Source organism: Pyxicephalus adspersus, chromosome 8, assembly GCF_032062135.1.
Source record: "Pyxicephalus adspersus chromosome 8, UCB_Pads_2.0, whole genome shotgun sequence".
In the NCBI taxonomy this organism is placed as follows: Eukaryota; Metazoa; Chordata; class Amphibia; order Anura; family Pyxicephalidae; genus Pyxicephalus; species Pyxicephalus adspersus.
In genome coordinates, this window is record NC_092865.1 from 18344321 (window position 1) to 18369166 (window position 24846).

General features: G+C 38.4%; 1 protein-coding gene across 8 annotated transcripts in view; it reads left to right on the forward strand.

The window, feature by feature from the left end:
• The window catches only part of OSBPL9 (oxysterol binding protein like 9), a 77870-nt gene that overhangs the window by 23520 nt on the left and 29504 nt on the right, over positions 1-24846 (forward strand). For 5 of the 8 annotated variants that reach the window (XM_072419633.1, XM_072419632.1, XM_072419635.1 and 2 more), the window contains 4 exons: positions 17347-17442; positions 20264-20311; positions 22236-22265; positions 23931-23981. In XM_072419633.1, the coding sequence (XP_072275734.1) occupies positions 17347-17442; positions 20264-20311; positions 22236-22265; positions 23931-23981 (225 nt within the window). Of the gene's footprint in view, positions 1-1425; positions 1556-13030; positions 13132-17346; positions 17443-18994; positions 19100-20263; positions 20312-22235; positions 22266-23930; positions 23982-24846 lie in introns of those variants that run through there. The other 3 variants (XM_072419636.1, XM_072419638.1, XM_072419639.1) reach the window with 3 other exon arrangements.

A 24846-nucleotide genomic window follows, 5' to 3' on the forward strand; every position in this document is an offset into this window, starting at 1 on the left:
CGGCGCGATGGCTTAGTGGTTAGCACTCTGGCCTTTGCAGCGTTGGGTCCCACATTCGGATCTCGGCCAGGGCACTATCTGCATGGAGTTTGCAGGTTCTTCTCGTGTTGTGTGTGTGTTTTCTCCGGGTACTCCGGTTTCCTCCCACATTCCAAAAACATGCAGTTAGGATATTGGCTACCCCCCTAATTGACCATAGATTGTATTATTGACATATGACTGAGGTAGGGATATTAGATTGTGAGCACTTTTGAAGGACAGCTAGTGGCATGACTATGGGCGTTGTACAGCGCTGTGTAATATGTTAGTGCTATAGAAATACTGTGTAAGAATAATATTAGTATCTCTAATTAGCCACTGGTAAAGTTTGACAATACTTCATAGTATTGTTTCACTACATTGTAAAGATGTTTCCAAGCCAGGTGATCTGTTTATGTTCACTGTAAAGTTGCGTACAGACCACTCAGGATTACTCAGGATAAATGTTCATGATAGTGTTGGATGAAAATTTAGCTTTTCTGTAGCAATCCAAAGATATTGTTAAATGATTCATCATGCAGGATCATCAGATAAAAGATTTCTTCTCTCCAGAGAACAAATAGCACTGTACAGTCCTTGTTTGGTCCTAATGTTACTGGAAAATGTATGTTTTTGATTGATTAAGAATTCTGTACGGTTATGAAGATGGGACAGCTGGGCGCAAATCAGGAAGCCAAGGACAGTTATTGCTGAAAAGACGTCGCCTGTCCCTTTCTTCAATAAACATCTGCCTGATCCCCAATTGTTCAAAGTGACTTTAGTTCCACTTTAAGGGCAGCTACAACTATCTCACCTGGTACTCCCCAACCTGCCTGGATCTTCTCCCTGACACTTGCTATGATATGATGTATGGCGAGAGGTTCCTGACGCTACCAATGGTTTGACGTAGCACACAAAAGGTTCCTTCTGATTTTTCCTGTGAAAGGGAAAAATAAATTACACAAATGCAGACACTGAGCTGTGTTTGGCCATTCTTGGCTCAGCTGGCTGTGTTGTGCTGGTGCTACCAATAATATTCAGACTTGCTCTGGAGAATGTCATGAATAGGAGAGAATGGTTGCTGTGCCACAAACCAGGCAGATTTTATTTTAGGTTCCCCTCTTCATTCCCACAGTGACATATTAGCAGCAGTGATTTGAAGCTGCAGAGCTTCTCTCTTTTTTTGTAGCGAGTGTAATGTGTACAGAACTATGTCTGATAACAGATCTGAACTGATTACGAAAGTGAATCTAATGTGAATGTGATCTGGCATATTCCCCAGTGTATTGCTAAGCAGTACACAGGGGTCACATGACTTCTGGCAGCCCAATGAACAGGCATCTTTTTGATATGTTAACTGTGCACAGCCAATAGGTTGGCGGAGGGAGGTAAGCAGCTGCTGGTCAGTGGAAATGCAGAGAGGAAGTAGCTGGATGCTTTTAGCTTGTAAGTAAAAAGCACGCATGTCGTTGATGAGGATTTTGTGATCTGGGCGCAGGGCTGTGTAAACACAATGGCTGTGGAAGGCTGCAGCAGCGTAAGTAATGGCAGCACAGTGTCCTGTCATTGTTTTGTGTGTCTGTGTAAAGCAGCGTGAGATATGAAGACATAAGAGTGATAAAATGGAGCTCGGTAGTCATTGTCCCCCCTTCTCTGTGTGCAGTATTTGTGATTAGGTTTTTTTAGATTTGCAGGAGGTCACACAAGGACAGAAGTGGCGGAATGCTCCTGTCACAGCGTGGTAATAGACTTTGTTTTGTGTATTCATATATTCATATCATCCTAAATGTCATCCGCTACTTTTTGTATTATTCTGCACACGAGCAGTACAACCTAATTAGGTTTTATGAGGCAGAGCTCATGAAACTGACAAATAGAACAAGTACAATTTTCCTTGCACTGCAGAGATGCAAATGACAGTTTTATGACTTAATCACAGATTACAATAACTGCTGATGAGAGGGACTTTCAAGGTCCCCAACTACATATTCTTTTAGGCACATAAACTATATACAAAAAAGAAAATATTTCTTCATGATTCAAAAGTAGTTATAAATATATTGTCTGTGCATGATTTATTAAATTTTGTCCATACATTTACATGCAATGAATTGTAGGCACACACCTCCAAAGCCTCAAGGTCTCCTGCTCTGCCAATACCAATATCAACATATGACGTTTCGCAATGGCCACCTTGACACGATTCTCAGAGATAGATAACCTGCTTCATCTTGGGATGGGGGGAGAATAGAAGCCTATAAAGGGCGTATCATTGTCTTATTCATATGAGCCTGCAAAGGGGGGAACCAGGGAAACTAAAATTGGGCATACACAACACAGACACTACACCCAACCTGCATTTCTTTAAAGGGTATGTATGCTTATTTGATTGATAAGGAAGACACTCGTTAATGCCGCGTTTATTCAATCTAACATTGACCAGAGCGGAACAGCATCTTCAGGACGTTTACCTAGTATGGTCAGTGACTACCACCAGGTTGCATCATGCTAGGTATGCCTCTTTGTAATTTTTTTATTTTTTTTTATTTGAGACACTGAGAAGATTGAATTATATATTTTGAGACTAGAGAGCTAAACCTGTTTATCTTAGTGGGGCTGATTCCTGTGATACTTGCTCTCCCTGTTAAGTCGCAGGACGGTGCCATCTTCTTCCTTGTTGATCTTTGGCCATCTTGATCGGCCAATATGGGATGACCTAACTCCTGCACCTTGGCATAGGAGTTCACTGAGTCCTGGAATCCAGGTATCCTGGCAAAGTTTGATTCTGATACCTCAAGCGATGAGGCAGGTAAGAATTCCTATGGCAGAACCGACATTGCCTGTCCCTTTCTGCAACAAAACCCTGTCTGATTGCAAATTTTTTAAGTGAAACTTTAGTTCCACTTTCACTGCTTTCCACAAAATATTAATATTTTGGGTGGACTGGACTAAGATGCATTGGGACTGTCCTGTTTGAAGAGCAATGTGTTTATCTTTGACTAAAGGTTCACAATACTGAACATGATAGAAAAATTTAAATTTTCAGATGGGGTAGTCAGTGTTCCTTAAAATTAGCAGCTGACTTGCTGGAACATTACCATGAAGGTAAATATTAAGTACCATAAAGTGTGCATGCAAAGAGGAAGCATAAATCTGAGGACCTTGGTCAAGTGATTGTTTGCTTTCACTTGTACAAAACTGTTATTTGGAAATTAAACTGCATGCTTTCCATACAGTGGTTTAATAAATGCTTCCACAAACTACAGTTTTATTATAGCTGATAACTTTATTCTGGTCCTGATTAATGTCAATGTTTTGGATAGTATTCTGGTCCTGGTATGACAGCCTGCTAAGGACTAGTAATACATATATACAGGAAAAATACAAATAGGATGTAAAACATATGTAAGAAATGCAGATAATAAAATCAAGTTTGCTTTTCTTTTGTGCCTATATACAAAATATCTATGTTTGACATGCTTGTACTGGTAGTGTTTCTGTCCCTAAACTGCAGTCATGTGATGGAGAAATGGGAAGTGACCCATAATTAATCACTACTCACCATTGTGACTCATTGGGATGTGCATTGTTTGTATTCACAGGAAGTCTACAATGATGGCAGGATAGATGATGATTGCATGTTTTTTTTGGCATTGTTTATAACATGGGAAAGTGCATGTAGATAGATAAATTAATTTCAAACTTATGTGGTTTTCCTTGCTTTTCCCATTGAAACATGTAAAAATATTGTTGCATTTATTTGTTTTTGGTTAGGGCCTTCTTAAAACTCATTCCCAGCCTAGACTGCTTTTGGCTTTGGACAGACATTGAACCCCTGCCAGGTTTTATTTGTATTTCCCTAGGAGAGATTTTTTTCCACTTTGCTTCTCTAGAACTTGGTTGAGATTGAGCGTTAAAGCTTCCGCTTTTCTTTGCATTCCAGTCTTGGTGAGTACCACTTTCCTCCATTCCTTGAATGATGTTACAGGAAGTGAAGTAAAATCTTTGTAACGGGGTCACTAATGTAAAAAAAATACATTAAAAAAAGTGCTCTGTATCAAGAGGATAATAGGCTTTTAACTAATACTGCTACTATTGCAAGCATTTCTGAACTCCCATCATCCCAGTGGACCATTCACTGTGTCCCTGGAACTCACCAGGGATTCTTGTCTACCAAAGGCCTAATTAAAACCAGTCTTTCCCAACCTCTTTACATTACTGAAGCCTTGAAGTATCTTTCAGGTCTTGGACAACCCCTATTTTTTAAGGAATCAATAGGGGGGGTTGCCTAAATTTTTGGCCAATAGAAAGCATTGTCTCCTACAAAAAACATCATGGGAGTCGTAGCTGATTCTATCAAGTGGTGTTGGCCCCAAAGCTTTCCAGGCATCATCAAATAGGAAGTCAGCCACAATTCAAGGAACCCTAACACCCTTTGGTAGTACCCTGGTTAAGAATGGATGTCCGCTAGGAGAAGAAATAAACAATAACAACATTGCTCAGAATTTCAGGGCAGTAAAGGTCCTGTTTTAGGCCAAACAGGACGTTAAAAGTGCAGTGTTTTTTTGGCAGATCAGCAGGTATGTTGTACTAATAATATTTTTTAGAGGTGTAAACTAAAGAAATTGTGTTTTGCAGAGATGTAATGTATGTGCTGAGGACATCTTGACTTGCCAGGCTGGGATGACACAAATTCCATGCAGGAGTTCATTCACTCCAAGCATACGCCGAGGAAGCCGGGATTGCTTGGTATCTTGGCAACCAAAGCTGACAATGCGCATGTGCAACTCGGCTTTTTGCTGGATATCTGGAGTGACCAGGCATATAGGAGGGATTATTGCTGAAGGGGCATTGCTTGTGTCTGCAATAATGACCTGCCTGATCGTGGAACTTTGGTTCTCCTTGAAGGACTTAAGACCCCTTTATATGACTTTTTAATCCCCCAATCTTGATGTTCCGTCAGTTAACAGTCTCATGTCTGTTACAAAGACACCTGATGACAAACTGGATGCAAGCACTGGTTGGCTTCAAGCTATTTTTCAATAGGTAATATAGAATCTTGTCCTTATTAGAACTCTCTATTATGAAACTGGAAGATTATGAAGGGGATTTTTTGTATCTCTGTGTGATGTGGCTTTTTAGGTCATTTTGTACATAATAGGCTTGTAATTTATATTTCATCAGAAACAATGTGTTTGCTTTATTTATATATTTGCTTGAGTAAACCTTTTGAGGTGAGCCTTGAAAAGACCCGGCTAGATAAACAGGATGTGAAAAAGCCGATCCATACTACGACTAGCTGCAATCACAATGCTTGCTATGACTGTATAATAGTTTACAGACTTATTATTGTGAAAGAGGCAAGCAGTGCTCTGAAATACAGCATTTATGTCATGAGGTTGTCCGTGCATGGTGTGAAAATCTATCGTGTCTGCAGACCTGTAACAGTGGCATCAGTAGCTAAATGTGCAGTTTAATTTAATATGGATGCAAAACACAAAGGATGTCAGAGAAACTTCTCATGTCTGTATGCCAGATATATGGTTTTAAGGGCAACCTGGTGTCTTATTATCCTCTTCTGTGATTGGACAGTGAAGGAGCAGTAACAGACTGATAAGGAGATCAATTTACTCCTCTCCTGCCAGTATAGTCCTTGCCAGCACTTGGTCTCTTCCAGTCTGAGTGTTACTGTACAGGGGTTTACTGGAGTCCAAATTTAGGTCAAATTCAGGATTTATGCAAGCTGTCTCTTAAAAGTACATTTCATGATTATATATATCTGGGAGGAAAGAAATCATCAGTAATCATTTTCAATTTTGCATAAGAGTCCTAAATGATGAGTGTAATGTAAGTATGACTTGTCTTTCAAAATACTCTCAAACCTCTTTGCTCCTTATGTTTGTGTGTGTTTTATTTTGTAATACATTCTAAACAAGTGCAAATAAAAATTCCCATAAGCATCAGTTGATCCTGCCAGACATCAAATGCTGACCCGAGTTTTTAATATTTACAATAACAACCCCCTTTTGTGATTTTACAATACGTCGCCCGTTATGTTAGGGTTTTCTTCAGTCCTAATGCACTTTGTGATTTTGGGTGACCGTGCTCCTTCTTCATAGACCCGGTGAAGTGAATGAGCGCTGTATCCCTATTACATGAAAGTACATTAGTGGCACGATCACCTGGTGAAAATAAATATTAAAAATGCAGCCACAAAATCAGCAACTGGTAGGTAAGCTGCAGAATATTATATTTTCTCTTGGTTTAGATAAAGAATGTTTTGGTAGATATGTCCTCTACATTTCTAAACCCCTCACATTATCACTCAAAGCAGCAGAAAAAGTGATTCCTGTATCCTTTATAGTGACATAAATACAAAATAACTGCACAGAAGAGGTTGCAATAAACAGATTGTGGAGGTGAATCCTCTTTAATGGCAGGTTTTAACAGTGCCTTGTTATATATAAAAATACATTTTTGCTTTAGATACTTTTTGGGTCTTTGGGTCATGGCATTGCCCACGATATTGGTCACATGATCAGGTGCCACATACCTCCAGGCTGTAAACTGATATTTATTATATTATACATGCTGAATAATAAACTAGTTAACAGATTCTCCCTCACAAGTTCAGAGTGGAATGCAGGGACTTTGTGTACTGGAGATCTTCTTCCCTTTCCAAGTAATGAATCTAATCTTAATGACAATGCATGTTTACCAAAGTGGCTTCCAACTGGTGATTATTTCATCCCATATGGCTAGCTGTATTAAACGATTCTTTCTGTTTTTTTTATATAGTTGCTCTCCTAAAATAAGGATGGTCAGGAGGTTTTCATGCAGTCTTATATTAGTTTTGGTGATTTTATTTCCTTGACTTTTGAGGATTTTTTTTTTTGTTTGTTTCTCTTGAACTAAATTCTCTCTTCCAGGCCCCATAAAAAACTAGTGCTTCATTTAGAACGTTTGCTTGATGTAGTGTTCTATAGCCAGTGGCATACAGACAACCTAGGAGAATTCTGAAAAGCTTAATTTTTTTATAGATACTGGTGTTACATGGTATTATTGTAAAAAAAAAAAAAAAAAAAAAAAAGATAGAGAGTGGTATTGGTCTCCTAAAATGTATGGTACAGCATAGCTGGGAGGATGAGAGATCAGAGAGATCTCCGTATTCTGTTTTTCCTAAATGGCCATTAATAGGTGTATGAGGATCGCTGGAGAAACTGAATAGAATTACACCACTGACATGTATGACCGTTCACATATATGTATTTCTTTTGTGTATGTAACTGTTCATCTAGAAATTTACATTTATAGCTGGTATATTGTGATCAACAGAGTCAACGTTTGATGAAAGTTTACAATGTTTTGGCCAGTTTTACCATTGATGTTGATACCATATAGTTTTTCTGATCCAGCCATAATTCCCTTTTTCTTAGCTTTGGCCCATAGAGGCCATATTTGTGGAGCCCCTGTTATATTGTTATTTATCCACACAATCAGCACTCCTTGCCATACAACGCTGTAACTGCTTCAAAGTTGCCTCAGGCCTATTTTTGGAGGGATGGCATAATCCAAGGGGGGTCCTAGTGGTATCAAACTTTCCAATTTTTAATAATGACTATGTTTTTGTTCTCCCTGGGTTAGATAAAGACTTTAAAATATTTTGGTATCTATCTCCAGACTTGTGTCCATCCACAGCTTTATCCCTGAGATCTGTGGACAATGTCTTGCCGCTCATAGGTGATTGATTACTTTTAGTTGCACTAGAATTCCCCAGAAATAGCTGTGTTTATACTGAAATCATCTAAATGATTATATTTGATCACAGGAGCCAATCATGTAACTTTGCATGCAATGGAGAAGGGAACTACTTCCACCCAACTGAGTTTACAAGTATTTTATCAAGTTGATTTATTTGTCTGCATTTTATGCTGTAAAGCAACATGTTTTGGAGGGGTTGTTTTTTTTTTTTTGTTTTTAATTTTTATTAATATACCTGCTGTATGTTAGTTTTTTCACAAATGCTCAATGAGTCAGATCAGTGTTGAAAAAGGGACAGATGTTGTCTCTCCAACACTAATCTGTCTTGCCTGATCGCTCCAAATTTTTGGTGATGAAACTAAGCTGCACATGTGCAGCGACAGGTTTGGTTGACAGGAAAACCCAGAAATTCCAGCTGTCAGGAATCAATGAACACGCGTGGAAGTTGCATCTTCCCAGCATGGCCAAACAAGATGGCTGAAGATCATCTCTGAGAGAAGGAATAAAAAAGAGAGAAGGAACACCGGACAGGTGAATGGCGTTGGTTGAGTTCGCTTTAAAAAAGGAATTCTGTTTACGCACTTGTGAGAACCACTCACCACTTCATACAGCCATAATGGTGACAACACAATTTACTATTAACTTTGCTCATCTGCTTGTTCTTAGCCCAATGTTCATAAATAGGAAATGTAGTTTGCTTTTGAAAAAATGGCTTGATTTTGATCTGTGTACCACTAGCTGCAGAGTTACTTTTGTTGTCAAATAGACTTGTGGGGAAAGAAAAGCAAATCAGATGCATCAAATGTCTTTCTATGTAAAATATGTTTGAGCGATGCCGGTTTATCCATGGCAGTGTAAAGTCGTCATGTGCACTCGATCACTAACTGACCAGTGGGTTTTCTGGGACTTGGCTGGGGAAAATGCTTTCCCTGATGGATTAAGGTTTATGCATCCAGCTTGTTCTTCATGCATACGATAATGGCCCAGTTACATAAAACAGATGTTCAATGCTCAATAATCTGTCTGCTTTAATCATTACTATTACAGTGTCTTTTTATATCCATTCACTGCTTTCACCTGCTGATTATATATGTGTATGTCAAGCAGCTTTGTGGTGGTAAGCCATTGCATGGATGGATTGCAGTAGCATGCAATGTTTGCAAGCCATACAAAATGAGCAGCGTGTTCCTAGAAGAACAGTAATTTATCTTATGTCAGGTGAAGGGTAGTACAGATACAATTTCATGTATTATTTAATAGGTAATTGGTGGGAGCTGCTGAAACAGCAAAAACACTCATTGTTAAGAAATTATGTTTTTATGGTAAAGTTTATTTTGTAGATAAGTCATTTAAATTATACAACTTCTCTGATGTACTATGCCAACAATTTAAGTTTTAGAGTTACTTTCTTCACAGAGACAATTGGCGTGTCCTGCCAGGCAGGTTACATGTTAAATTCATAAGAAATCTATGTCCAGTGAACATTTTACACCATTAGGACACTATTACGTTTGCAGGTATTTTTCATTCAGTAGCATTGGATTATCATTTTTCGAAGGTTTGTCTGTATTTGCGAATGAAGGGAAGCATTTCATAAACAGAAGTGCACTTTGGCTTTGATGTGCCATTTTGTTAGGAGCATCACCAAATGAATACATGAAGATAGAATAGTGCAAAACAAATGTATGTGTGTTTTATTGTATTTCAATATTTGTATTGGAAAAAATGTTTGACAATTAGGATAATATTACAGAAGTAAAAATAAGTATTAAATATAGGAGGGAGAATGGTGGAACATGCAGGGGGAACAACAACAATTAATAAGGGGAACTATCATGCCAAAATTGAAAAATGACACTGGAAGGAACAGGAAGAAACTAGGATAAGCATGGGGGCTCAGTGGTTAGCATTCTGACTTTTGCAGCGCTAGGTTCCATGCTCGAATCTTGACCAGGGCACTATCTACCTAGAGTTTGCAGGTTCTCCCCGTGTTTGCATGGGTTTCCTCCGGGTACTCTGGTATCCCCCCAAATTCCAGAAAAAAAATGTAGTTATGTTAATTGGTTTCCCCCCAAAATTGGCCTTAGAATGTACTAAAGACATATGACTATGATAGGGACATTAGATTGTGAGTTCTTTTGAGGGACAGATAGTGACCTGACTACAGTCTTTGTAAATCACTGAGTAATGTGCGGGCGATATAAATACTGTGTAGTAATGATAATAATAGAGGGGCTTACTTCCTGCTCAAAGTTGGCTATTATCACACCTTGTAATGAATCTCTGAGTTCTGTATTTTGTAAAAGCGGGATAGGAAGTTCTGCAGTATGAGACAATCTGTCATTGACCATGATCCAGTGAACTTTGGCTTTAAGGAAATCCAGCAGTAGCATTGGTGTCTTCGAGAGCTTAGCAATGGTGATTCTGGAAGCCAAAAAAGTAATAAATCAACTGAGACAGAAGTTTGGTGACAGGTAAATCTACTTTACTGAACAAGGCACAGGGGATTTGGGTATGTTTATAATGCTAACAGACTATGAGGTTGAAAATCCCAAGTGACATACAGTGGGGCAGATACACCATGTGAACCATCATCACTTTATGATTGTAACATGGAGAAGCTGAGGAGTGCAATTTGGCAATCCTGTCTGGAACCATTTACCATCTAAAAATTTGTTTATTATTAAATAAAATGGTCTTTTTTTTTCAGGGAGTAAATTAAAGACAGCAGGCACCTTGGTAGCACAGACTGTAATAAGGATAAGATGGAGGATAAAATGTCCGTAGTCCAGTCAAAATTGGAAGTGAAACATTTTAGCTTGGGGACTACTGTAAGTGCATGCCGGTGCTTTAAACAAATGTTGGCTTGTTTAGGTGTTGGAGATATATACCGAAAAAAAAGCTACTGCGAGTATTCAACTATTTATTTGGGTCAAGTAATTTGTACCCTGCCTTACGGGAAGCTGGCTGGAGGAACCACAGCAAGCATTGTGTTTTCTATACACCTGAAAGTGTGAATATTTGCAGAAGCTGTGGAGTAGCAAACCAGCAGCTTTTTAACACGTGCCTCTGAGAGAAGTATTTTTTGAACATATACTGTCCATGTCAGTAAAACAGTCCAGTTCCCTTCCTTCATAGTATATTTCTCTGCTTTTATTCTTCAATGGTCACATCTTAATGGTGAAGCATCTCTTCTTCTGCTTAAGTGGTGGCCTAAAACTGTATTCAATATTTTATGTCACTAGAACAAAAACCCCATCGCTAAGAGCAGAAGTCACATTAGGCATCTCTCGGCACTCTTCTCCCTTTTATTTCGGTCTCATGGTACAACCTGTTCTCCGAGCATTTCAGCAATATGCGGGCAGACCAGAGGCCCAATTGTAAAGCTTTTAAAGGCTAAAGTTTAAGTTCCTGGCATAGATATTCAATGGTGAGTGCTTCTACTTTTGTGATTAGACAAAACCTTGATTCTTCTCTCAGCTCGTTATATTGTATTTGCCATTAGTATTTGACAGAAGAAGCCAGTGTATTATTTTAGAAAACCATAGTAACATTAAATAGGTTGTCTATTGGATTGTACAGCAGTGCCATTTATTTCTTTTTTGTGATGAAAACCTGACACTTTATTTATCCTCCTAAATATTGTAGCCGCACAAACAGACATAAAAAATGCAAACTTCCCACGCCTATTCTGCTCCTTCAAGACACCAGCTTTATTAAGTGATATGGTTCGCTAAACGCAAGAACCAACCATGCATTTCAAAGAAATGACGTTATCTTTTGGCAGGTCCTGAAATGTTGGCTCCATGTTAAAAGGATGTTTGCCCATAATTCTCCCTTTTCTATTCCTAAATCGTAGTACAAACCTAATGAATACTAAAGCTTTGACCTCCTCTATAATCTTCCCAGATGTGGTTAGTTAGACTCGGCCTTTATTCTCCATGGCCAGGCCTGGTGTTTGCACGATTACAGAGGATGCTGGAGTCCCAGAAGAACAATGGTGGCAATGGACAGACCTTACAATGATAACCTCCGTTCTTCAATATCCATATCCCTATGATCAGGGTGGTAGAAAAGGAACTCAGAGTTGTGATAAATCTACCATTATCCTTTTAAAAATCAAAATGTATTTTGCTAATAGAAATACTACTCAGATCAGTTTTATTCATTTATTTATTTTTTGTAATAAACAGAACTACAATAATTTGTCTGTAATGTAATGCTATCGGATAGTTGCAAATTACAAGAGATTTTTTTGTAATCTCCAATAAAATCATTATAATGTCAGGTTGCAGTTGCATGCTGCAGTTCTGTATGATTTCTGTACAGTAGAAGATGTATATTGTTTTTTTTTAGGGAAGGAATATTCTGAGGTTTTGATCATTCTTACTTTTGTGGATAAATATGAGAAGCCTATCAGATGAAGTATTCATATGTGCAATTTATTGCATCTATTTGAACAAACCGAAGAAATAGGAGCTGAATATTCAGTTTGCAGATATTTTTGGGTAAAGCACAGGCCACGGTTATTATAATTATTATTAATAAACTATTTATAGAGCTCCAACATATTACGCAGCGCTTTACATTAAATAGGGGTTGCAAGTGACAGACAGAGGAGGAGGAGAGGACCCTGCTCTCAGAGTTTATAATCTTAACTTGAGTTTCAAATCAGTACACATTGGTGTTTAATTTTCTTATCTTTTTATAGTTTACTTTATTAGAACAATAACCATTACACAATTAGTCAGTGGTTGCCACATTTGTATTTGATGTGACATTGAAATCCCCCTTAATTGTGACCTACACCTGCACGTATAGGCCCATTGTTTCAGTTTTCATTCTGTGTAACAAAACAATTGCAGAAATGCACTTTAGCCAATATTTATTTTTCTATTTCCCTTTGTTTGACAGCATACAAATCTTCAAGTCTCATTTTAGTTGAGGTTTTGTGCATTAATAATGGGAAAGGTCTGTTTTTGTATTTCAGTGCTCTACAAACCTCTGACCACATTCTACATCTCTGCAATGGCAACATAGCGCCAAGCTGCCCACAATCAATATGAACATGAAATAGAAGTTTGTTTTGACAGGGATATATATATATATATATATGATAAAAATATATAGCAGCATTCATGTATATGTTCAGCGTGTATGGGCATAATGTGATGTCAGCACTGTGGTTAATTGGCTGTAAAAACACAGCTCTTTTCCTTCCAAGAACTGGCACAGCAGCAGCCCAGTCTCCCCCGCCCTTTGTGAAGTACGTGGCATAAACAGCCCCTCTTCTACCCTGCAGAGATGACACGAGGATGAATCTGCTGTTTCGGGGACATACAGAGAGAGAAGGTTGGTGAGGGGACTTACAGGAGGGAGATTGTGTTTAGTGAGTTAACCTGGTAATGGTTGCATGTCAGCAGAAAGCAGAAAATGAAAACGGCTGAAACTTATTTTTTTTTAATAGTTGTGCAAGGGTTCTGAGCTAAGCTAGCAGTAATGAAACAGCATTTTAAAATCAGAGGGCCTTCCTGTTGTTAGGTTTAAAGTATAGATACAGACTGTTAACCGAATAATGTAATTCTGGTTTTTCCAGCACTTGTGTATAAAGTCTAAAGAGGACTACATGCTATACCATCAAACTCTTTAACCTAGATATAATATTACTGTTGTAGGGTAAGCTGGACTTGTTACAGGTTAGGTTTGTCCACATGTTGAAAAGTTTTCAGAAATGTAAAGGGAATGTACATAGATCACAGATTGTAAAGTGTGTGTGATTTAGATATGTGTGTGTATATATTTATTTTGCAGCTTTTCTAGACCGTCCAAATAAGTGTTTTGGTTAGCATCTTTGACATCAGAAATGTCCTCAAAACATTGCCCCTTCAGGTGTTGCTTCAAATTCTGGATTAGATATTAGTCTGAAGGGGTCAGGCGATTAGGGGGGATGGTGAACCAATTGGAAACCCAGGGTGTTCTATTTGGCAGCCACAACGTTGGACGTATGAGCAGGTTCATTGTCCTGCAAAAAAAGGATCCCTTTGATCAACTTTCCACGGCGTTTTGTCTTAATTGCCTCCTTCAGCTGGTCCAGGAGGTTAGCATAATACTGTCCGGTGATACTAGAGCCCTGAAGTAGGTAGTCCACCATTCCTTTGACTGTTCCTTGGTGTCAGTATTGTAGATGTGGAGCCAGGTTTCATCCTCAGTCATTAACCTAGCCAAAAAGTCCTGTGCAGCTTCAAAATGGACCAAAACGGTTTTGGATGCTTCAACTCGTTCCATTGCTGAAAGCTTGTGCATGTCTAGGATAGTGGTGATAAACCCAACACGCTCCCGTGAGATGTCAAGTATCTGGGCTATCTTTTTTGTGGATATTCGCTGGTCCTCAATAATCGGCTCATGGACCACATGGCAGGTTGCCAGGTCAGTTGAGGTTGGTAGGGCGCCCACTTCAACGGTGAAATGCCCAGTCTTGAAACGAGATATCCAGGTTTTGACAGTGCTGTAGGAAGGACACTTCTTCCCCAGTGTTCGTTACATCTCATTGTGAATGTCCTTTGCTGACTTTCCCTGGAGAAACAAAAACTTCATGACGACCCGTAACTCTGATGTGAAACTTACTTGTGCCTCTGCCATCACAGCTTCTCACTAAAAGAAAAAACAATTTTAAGAATCGCAAACACCTGATATTTGCACAGTTACATACTAAGATATTAGGCTGTCATATCATCTGGAAAGGTGCAAAGCCAGGAACTTCTCAGCACCCCGTGTGTGTGTGTGTGTGTGTGTGTGTATATATATATATATCTCTGTATATCTCACTGTGTAAGTTTGCTGGATCCCACATAGCAACATTAGACATTGGCTGGAGCATCACTCTTGGTGCAGATTTCCCAGCCAATTGCTTGTGAGCCACATTACGCATTTAACATCTTTAGACTTTATTTACCCAAAAATCAAGATTCAGTCTCTGGATGGAGATGCTAGCTGGTAGAGGACTGTCTAAAGTTTAAGCTTTTCATCTATTGTAATACTTTGCAAGCCTATGCAGTGAGACTTTAAAGAGTTTTATGGAGGGGTTAGGGTTTCTTCTAAAACATAAATATAGACACACATTGCCATAAATATAAATCTATAAATATTGATACACATTCCTATGCAATACTGTGAGAACACACTGTGCAGGCTTTGCCAGTGCTGAAAATTTTGTATGTAGAGGCTGTAAACATCCCAGCAGGCTAAACTGGCAGAAGAGCAATGGGGTTAGTGCAGTCTAGTTAATGAGGGGCTCCTGTTAGTGGGTTTGAGTATTGTTTTTTTTTTAAGGACTTTGTACGGAGGACATGTTTCAATCTGTCCCCATCATTAATGTAAAAAGAGATGTGTGAAAGTTTAGAGGTGAAGTGAAGGGAAATAGGTAAAGCAGATTTATTGCCGTCCCTTGTGGTTTGGGTTTTGTATTTTTGAAGGGCTGTAAGGCAAATAATTGCTGGTTTTAATAAAGATAAAGGCTTGTTTTATTAAAAGACACTAGGAAGTAGGTTGTGATAAGGTACATGGTAAAAATGTATTCAATAGATCTTAAGGGTGTAACAGAAATAATCCTCTTGTGCTGCAGTTAGTTTGTCTGGATTTGGAACTTGTGTGTGTATAAAACATTGCTGCTAGGGAAGGGTTGTCCTTTTCTCCTCATGGCATATGTGGTTACACCCTGTCTGAGGCTGCTGTGCAAACTTTTCCTACAATGCAAAGAGCAAATTTACTTTCTGTGATATTGGTCTACGGTATATCTCAGGTGAATAGGCAGCAAGTTCTTTTTTCCTGTTAAGAAAAGGGAATAAGCATCCACCCCTTGGAGTGAGAGAAGATATTGTTATGAGTCTTGACATCACAGCAAAGGATTTCAGGATGGGCTGCTGACTTTCTGCCTTCCTGTCTGTCAGTAAGACGACATTATTTCTTTTGCCGGTGTTTAAAGCCGTTCTTACATTCAGAAAAACTAAAGAATTGAAGGAAAAGGCGTCCTGCAACAAAATAACGGTACGGCATGTGGGGATTGTAATCTTTGCGAGTTATGCAAGACAAGGAATCTTAAGCATCTGATACACATTGGGGTTTGTCAAATCTATTCGTCCTCCCCCATTGCATGCTGTGGTACCACTGGCCGGCTGCCATATCACTACTGTGTCCCTGCAGAAGGTGATCGTTCTTCGACATCTGTAACTCCACAAAAAAAGCTAAAAATTGGTCACTGCTCAACAATTTGATAATTGAACTAGCTGGCTCTAGGTATTAAATTATCATTTCCCAGGAATTTTGGCAGAATCATGACTGATGTCTTTTGGACTAGAGAAAAGCATTGGACTCTGGGGTCTTAGAGCTAAAGGGGAAAGCATCAGATCTTGGGGTCTTGGGGCTAAAGGGGAAAGCATCGGACCTTGGGGTAGGATTACTGTGTTTTTTTTTTTGTTTTTTTTTGCAAGTATGCTTGTTGTCTGAGAATTCTGACACTATCTGAATCTGTTTAGCTCATATGCACTTATATTTTACAGGTGCTATTGGCTGTGTGCGCGCGCCAAGTAAAAGTCACCCACCGTTTTGCCAATGTTTTGGTTTAGAAGCATTTCAGTGTATCCATAGCCAGTTTTAGAATCTAGTTGTTGTGAGGGATGGGTTGGGATGGATAGATCTGTCTATCAGTTGCCAAAAACGGACTCCATTGTGTTCATGGTCAAAGCAGCCAAGGTAATAAATGACACTGGGAAAATAGCACCGTTCCTGTAGATTGGCATAAATCGTTAATAAAGACAGACGGCTGTAAGCTCTATACTTGAACGTATACTGCTAACATCTGTTTGTGTATCTAGTATGTGACATAGATAAAAAGGATTAATATAGGATAATATATTGCAACTTCTATTTCTTAGCCTAAGAAAGGTTCTTAAATGTGCAGATAGCATTGGGTTTTCTTTCCAGGCTATGTACACACATCAGATTATTCTCGCCCAATTATTACTTGAGGCTGATATCGGGCAAAAATCTGACGTGTGTACAGCAGCCGTCCGACGTCTTTCATGAATCCGTCCTGGCAGTTCCATGAACAACTGCAATACAAAGGGAGAGAGAGCAGCGGGCTACCGCTCGCTTGTTCTCCCCTCTCCATAGAGCAGTACGGTTCTGTATGTACGACGCTCGTTCATGCATCTTTAAGTCTTTTGTCATTGGAAAGGATTGTGAAAGATTCTTTCTAACGACAAAAGTCTTATGTGTGTACATAGCCTTAGCAAGTAAAGAAAATACCTGTTGGTTGGCATTTCAGTAATCATCTATTTTATTGAATTTTTGTTGTCTCATTTAGGCATGTATAAAACATAGGTAATGGCTACATTTAGTGTGCCTTTAAAGTATTCTGTTTTTTTAGCACCTCCTTACCGACTCTGTCTTCTGAGAAATGTGAAGTTCATGTCTGGTCATTTGCAGTCTGTAGATGAGATTCAGGTTCACAAGAGCCAGCAGTTCCTTCTCTCACAGGTTGAGTTTTAATGGTGTGATTTTATTTTTCAGGGTGTGGACGCTGGGTTTGTTCCAAGTATTCAGGATTTTGATAAGAAGCTTGCAGAGTCAGATGCTTACCTCCAGATCTTAATTGACCAGATAAAGGTATGTTCAATACACACTGATAACTTCATCTATGTTTTGTTTTTCCTATGCTGTACTTGATTGAAATGTTGATGTGATTGTAAAACTTGATAAGGCAGACTTCGCCACCTTTTACATGGACAACGTAATTCCCAGTGTGTATATTTTTTTTATATGAAAAAATAATTAATTAGATAATCTAAAATGATAATTGAATTTAAACTATAATAATCATTGTAGCAGAAGCAGAACCATTGAGATGTATAGGAAACCTGGTTATACATTGGTCAATGGGTACACAATACCAGTTTACCCACCCTGCACACATCAAATACCTAATGTGAGAAAATTTAATTAATTTAGCTAATGTCAATCATTGGGGAGTGTTCTCCAACAGTAAGTGCTCCAAGCCTTTATTATAATGGATGGAGCTGGCAGATTTGTGTTTTATATAAAAGGGTTAAATAATTTCTATTAGCTGCTAGTTATTAGGTTGGTGTAGGACTGCATAGTGTACAGTCACATTACAGCTATGTGCACATGTCAGATGATTTTCAACCGATACAAGCTATTGGGCTCGTCTCTGGCGAGAATCTGTGTTCATTGGTCGTTCATGAATCTGTCCTGACATATCTATGAAAGACTGCAATAGAAATGAAGGTAGGAGAGTGCTGTGGGGTACCGCTCAATCGTTCTCCCCCTCCCCATAGAACAGAATGGCGCTGCATGTACAATACTCAAATATTCGTTTGTTGCTGGAAAGGATCGTTAAAGATAGACGACAATAATTAAGTGTGTGTACGCAGCTTTAGTTACATAGTCATCAAGGTTGGAAAAAAAAAGATAAATGTCCCCAACCATGCCTAACTTCTTACAGACTACCATTTTTGTTTTTTTGCAAAACGAAAACTTTTTGGAAATTGTACAAAGGGGCGGTATATTCCCCATTTTATCTACGTTTGGATCAAGACTAATTTAGTTGGAGTTCAGTTTTATATTCTGACAATGTGTTTTTTAAAGCCCAGCTTTAATACATTGACCTTTTTACGGTTTGTCACACAAGACAGAAAATAAAACCATAAGGGGCTATGAGTGATAATAAAGTAATTAGCTCTCGTTACTCCTGAAAGAGTTGTAATTCACCCCTTGTACCCATTTACTTTGTGTTAACTATCATACTTTCCCAAAAGACAAGCAGAGTTATTCTTTAGCTTGCTGTTGGGCTACACCTGCACATTGTCTTGACTTTCATATGATCTTCTTCACTTTGATGCTATCTACTGTGCACCACAGAGGCCATGTCCTATTCACTGGCACCTTTGATCCCTTTTTTTTTTTTTTTTTTTAAGTTCTATGAGGATATTACACCAACAAAAGCATAAACACTCAAAAGCATAAACAACACAATTGCTTTACTCACTATGTAGACCTTGGCTTTGACCGCTTGTAACACTGCAGTTCAGTCCCTGTTTACATCACAAGGTCAGATTCCAGGTGTATTTGGAGAAGCTGGCTGATTGGAAATCAGAACATTAAGTGCAGAGCACTAAACGCTTGTGCAATATCCTCGGCGCGGCACTTAGTGTCATTACTGGGGTTGTTAAAGCTGAAAGGTGCAGCTGGAGGCGAGTGATTTGTATTGGATTCTGAAGACTTGGTTGGGTTTCTGTGGCAGATTGTGAGTTTTCTGGTTACCAGTGATGGCTACATAGAACTTGCTGTGTATGACATTTTAGCTGGCCGGTTTGTAATACTAAAGATATTGCAGAATCAGTAAATGGGTAGGCAAAATCTGAGAGGAGTAAGGTAGCGTCCAGCGATAGGTTTTAGTGTATGATTGCAGTGTCCTTGCAAGGGCAGTCAAGAGGCCATATTTATCTGGTGGGCTTTTGTTATGTTCCTGTCAATGACGGTGGCAATTTCTCATCATTCAATTTTATTGTAGCCTTGTTAACCCTCATTCAGTGGATTTTTGCTATGCTAGGGCAGATCATTTTTTGCACTTATCAAACCAAGAATATAAAGTGGTCAGTGGTATTTTTAACAGACCAAATCCAAACAAATAAGGTACTTTTATAGTTAGTCTATGTACATGAGCTAATATTATTAATATGGTGGGGGACATTTTGTGCGCATTTCTACTTAACTTAACTCTTCGCTCTCCTGGTCGCCTGTGCGCCCATTTTTGATCCAGTGCTTTGGGTTGTTGGCAGAATTGTTGTGTACTCTCCTTTAACACCAGTCTGCTCGTTCTGCATTGTAGGGCATGATATCGGACCACAGCAACCTAGAGAACTGGCTGCATTTACCTGTTTTCAATGCAGCAGTAGCCCCACTGTAGGAGTATTTTTGCCTGGAGTTAAAACATCTTGTAACAAGAACCCCTTTATAGGAAGCCTTGTGTTTGTTTGCTGCTAGTTTGTGTATAGGAATTAAAGGGTGTTTTTCTGAAAAATATATAGATCCTTGATTATTTAAGCAATTACCAGCTATTTGCTATAGTTCTTTAAGGAATCGATGGGAAGATCTTTTAATAAGCTCTACAAATGATTTGTCCTTGGTTGCCTAAGAAATTATAATCCCTCACACTGCAAGCTCATTATTGTCATATGGCAATGTGTATTCCCTGTAAATTTTTTAATGAGACTCATGTAACATCGTAGGTATACACAGACACTTGTTGTTTGGCTGTTTTGTTCGTATTTACTTCTCGTTTTGCTTAAAGGTTGTCCCAATGTTTTTTTGTTTTTCTTGAACTAACTTGCTATACTGGTTTATCTTCTTACTAATGTGTTTTTTTTTTTGTTTTTTTTTTTTTACCCCGTAACTTGTTGACTTGCAGGTATTTGATGAGAAGATCCAGAACTGCAAAGATGATGAACAGAGAAAGGTTGGTGTCCTTGTTTCCAATTAAAATTCTTTTTAAACTTTTACTTGATTGATACAATAAGAAATTGATTCTAGGGTATAGTGATGGCAAAGCTTTAAATGTTTGAAAGAAGGAAATATGCGAATATAGTATGTAGGTATCTGTGTTCTTGGGACAAGGAGATAAAATCTTTGAGTATAATAAAGGTTTCAGTCCATTAGAAATTATATTACATTTGCGTAACAAGCTTCCTGCGTCTCTTGGGATTTCTCTTTTATAACTCCCACTCCTTCTGCTTCATGCTCAGTAATTTAACAGCAATAGCAGGTTCCCTAGTACAGAGAGATCCCCCAAAGGGATATTTAAACTGTAGAACGTGCAAAAATAGAATCGGAGATGACAAACGACTAGTTACCAGTTATGCCTGTAGGCTTACCCCTGCTACTTTTTTTTTTTTTTTAACTATACCTTGTTCTGTATCTCCTTATGGAGGCAGTCATGCAGCTTTCTCCCTGGATGGCAAAAAGCTATTTACCAGTATTGCCCGTAGGTCTTTTCTGCTGCTAAAGCTGTTCCCTACTAATTTCTTACAATAACCTTGTTATGTGCTGCCTCCCCCTATGGAGGCAGGCTCTTACTGTGCCATGTTAAAGCCTCTCTACTGATGACTGGTGATTTGATGCCTGCTGGGGCAGTTCAGTTCAAGTCTACTTAGTCTTAACTTTATAACTGACATATTAATTTTGGTTGAACTGATCCTTAAAATTCAGTTTTAAATAAAATGTTCAGATTTGTAAGTTTTTTTCATTTGTCTGTAATCCCACTGTAAAGTTTTCTTAAAACTTTCTTCCTACTTTCTTTTCTGTGAATCTACAGGAAGGCTTAAACCACAATAAAAAAAAACATTTTAGTAAAGTCTAGCACCTCCACACATTACTAAAAATTTGTTGTGACTCTCTTGGAAAAGTTTTCCACTATTCACTATTTTACTTGGGTTTAACCACTTCCCTCCTTTATCCAAAAAGGAAAAAAAAAAGTTTGTTAGAGGTGGACATTAAAGATTAAAATTGCTATTACCGAAAATGTTTATGGTTGACATGCTACAGAATGAGCTCCCACTTCATCTGCTTCTGCATTTTCCGCATTCTTGTTCATTTGAAAAAAAAAAAAAAAAAAAGGTTAAAATAAAAAGTCCATGTAAATCTAATCTTTGAAGACGGGCCAAATGCAGGCTTGTCATTTTTCCCAAAGTTAGCATGATTGTTTTGTGATTAGATTTTTTTTGTGCACATTATCAGACATAGAACTTATGAAAAATGAGGCTGTCAGGGACGTTCTTGCTTTCCATACCAATACTTTCCATAATGTGGAAACATGCTTGGGTTCTCTCCAGCTTTCACCTTGCTTAGTCAATGAAAGCTTTCTAGACCTGTCTGCATATATTCCATATTTTTTGTGATGTTATTCATGACTTCTGAGAAAGTGTTAATTCATTCCATGGAGATTTCATTGCTTAATAATTTGCAGCTGTTCTTTGCACGCAGGCTGATTCCTTAGAGGCTAGTTATGTATCAGTTAGACATGACCCTTACGTCAGGAGTCATTGCTAATTTTATCTGCATTATTTAATTTTACAAATGGTGTGACCCCAGTGTTCTTGTGTCATTTTGCATGTATCCTCAGGTGCCTGTGTTGCTGTAATTGTTTAATGAGAGGATGGATGATTCCTGGTATACAGTTCTAGAAAATATATGTATACTTACTATATATGTAATGCTTTCATCTAAGTAAACTGTCCAAGTCGATGCTTGGAGGTATATGTACTTGGAAATACTTTTTCTTGAAATATCTTGCACATCATTTTATTTGAGGGAGCAGGATAAATGGTTACATTTTTCTATATTGCCTTATGTGAATAATTGTATCACTTTATTTTTCCCTACAGAAAATTGAAAATCTCAAGGATACAACATGTGTAAGTTTCTTTATGCTTGAACTAGGTTGGAAATACCAATCTGGTTCTGAGTGAATAGAATATGTGGATATCATTAAAGCATGACTAAAGCCCACTATACTCACCTATTTCTGTTCTGGCACTGCCATCTTCTTCCTTCCCCACACATGGGCAGCTTGGTAATTTTGACAGTTCCATGAAGCGATCAGGCAGGTAGGAAAACTTTGTGCAGAAAGGACGTTCTGCCCCATTAGAAATAAAGCCCTGCCTGATTCCAAACTTTAAAGTGGAACTTTCCACTTGAATTATTTGAGTTAACTATACTAACTGCCCATCTAGACTCAAGTTTGTATACTCCCTTTTCCTCAACTCGAAGCACAGGTGCCCTGGATATTTTGGTTCTCAGACATTTACATTTCTGCATTTCTATTAGTAACCAAATGTGCTAATCACACACTGTTTGGGCGGCTTGAGGATAAATTTAGGAACTTGTAAGTATACAGTGCGCATTTCACAAGTAAATATTGGTACATAGGTGTGATTGGCAATCTGCATAAAGCAATTTAAAAAATCCCCACCTTAAGAGAAACTACAAATGTGATATCTGCTTATCATACCTAAATTACAGATGGTATGTCTGGCTTCCTCTACACAGTTTATATCCTACAAAAAGTAAGAAGCACTTACATTTATAGTCTGTGTCTATAGACATTGAGTTTTTCTTTAGACTGTTCTATTATTTAGAATTCATTGATCGGTGCATTTGATCTCCTCCATACTTGCTTCAAACAGGCTTTATATTGGATAGGCTTGCATGGGAATTCAAAACCCATTTAAAGCTCACAAAGTCTCTGGGCAAAACCTAGGCAAATCAAACCGCATTGGAATAAAAAATCACCTAACAGAGCTTACATTTAGTGAAACTAGAGTCAGGAATATAGACAGCAGAAATGATATTTTGACCTTTCTGCTTAAGTCGAAGAGGTCCCCACTCCTTCCTGACTAATTCGTGAAAAGTTGTCTCACCATCAGAGTAGAAAGTCCCAGGGACCGGGTTATGCTCAATGAGTTTTTTGTCATCCACTTAGCTGCAATTCCCAAGCTTAGAGACCGTTTTTAAATTACCGTATTTTTTGCCGTATAAGACGCACTTTTTCTTCCCCAAAACTGGGGGGGAAAAGTTAGTGCGTCTTATACAACAAATGTGTTATAAAATAATTAAAATAATATACTCATCCGATACCCGGATCCTGCGTGTGTCTGGCTGCAGCAGCGTGTGTGTTTCTTCTCTCCTCTGCCAGCATCGTGTCTCCTGTCTGTAAAGCAGAGCGAAAGAAGCCGGCACAGCGCCACCTGCTGTTCCCTGTCCTAACTGCCGTACAGTGGAAAAAAAGCACAGAGTGATCAGAAGGGGAATTTGAATGACACAGAGTGATCAGAAGGGGAATACCGGTATGAATGGCACATGAGTGATCAGAAGGGGAATAATCTTTCAGAATCTTTTTTTTCTAGATTTTCCTCCTTTAAAATTGGGTGCGTCTTATACGGCGAAAAATACGGTAGTAGTTTTATGTAGCTCAAGCAGAAACTCCTATCATGTCTTCATGCTCATTTGTTATATAGGTGTAGCTGGTAATTGTCATGAAAACATATCTTTTCATTTTTTACCTCTTATTTTATTTACAGAGTATGGTAGAATCCATCAAGCACTGCATTGTTTTGCTGCAGATTGCCAAGGTAAGCCCTGGTTGCCTTTTACCAGATTATGTAACAAAAAATCACCTATTGTTTTGCATGTCATTGGTTAAGTTAAAAAACAAATCTGGTAAAATAAATTCTTTTTTTGAACTTTGCTTCTTTTGGGAACTTTTACTTTACCGGGAACCTTTACAACGGGGAGTAAGTGACTTATACTATGAATGAGAAATGTCACTATAGACGGCATTTTGGAAGAAACCTGTGTTTGTCAGGTGCAGTTTTGCATTGTGGGTAGGTGTGCTTTGGTTCAGTTGAAGTATGAGATTCTAATGTGTTGGGGGGGGGGGACGTGTCACTTACATACTGATGAGAAACTTTGAAGGAAAGCAGACTTAGCACTTGTATGTAAACCCTGTAACTGTTAGATACATAGACAAACCACAAAACAATGTTTGAAATAAAGTGAAAGTTTGAAATCTAAATACCCCCTTTTTTTCTTCCTAAATTACCACTTGTTATGTTTTTGGGATCTGAGCCACAGACTGCTAGAATGTGCTTCATCACTTCCTCATGATTTTATAGGTCTGCTGTCCTTCAGGAGAAAGGAAGGGTGTTGGTGTTGTTGCCTGACATTATCTTGTGAATTGGGAATTCATGGAGGCATGTACAGAGTAAACTAGTCTACCTTTAATCTGTCTATGTTGGCTTGCATAGCAGAATACCATCCGAAAATTGCACAGCAGGGAGCAACCTTTGACTCTCCTAAATATAAGTTTAAGATATGGTGGCCAATAGGCAATAATATAGAATAGAAAAGAATATAAAATAGACTAGGACTGCTAAGAGTAATTCGGCTGTAACCTCTTGTTTACACAAACTTTAAAGTAGAGTACTACACCTTAAA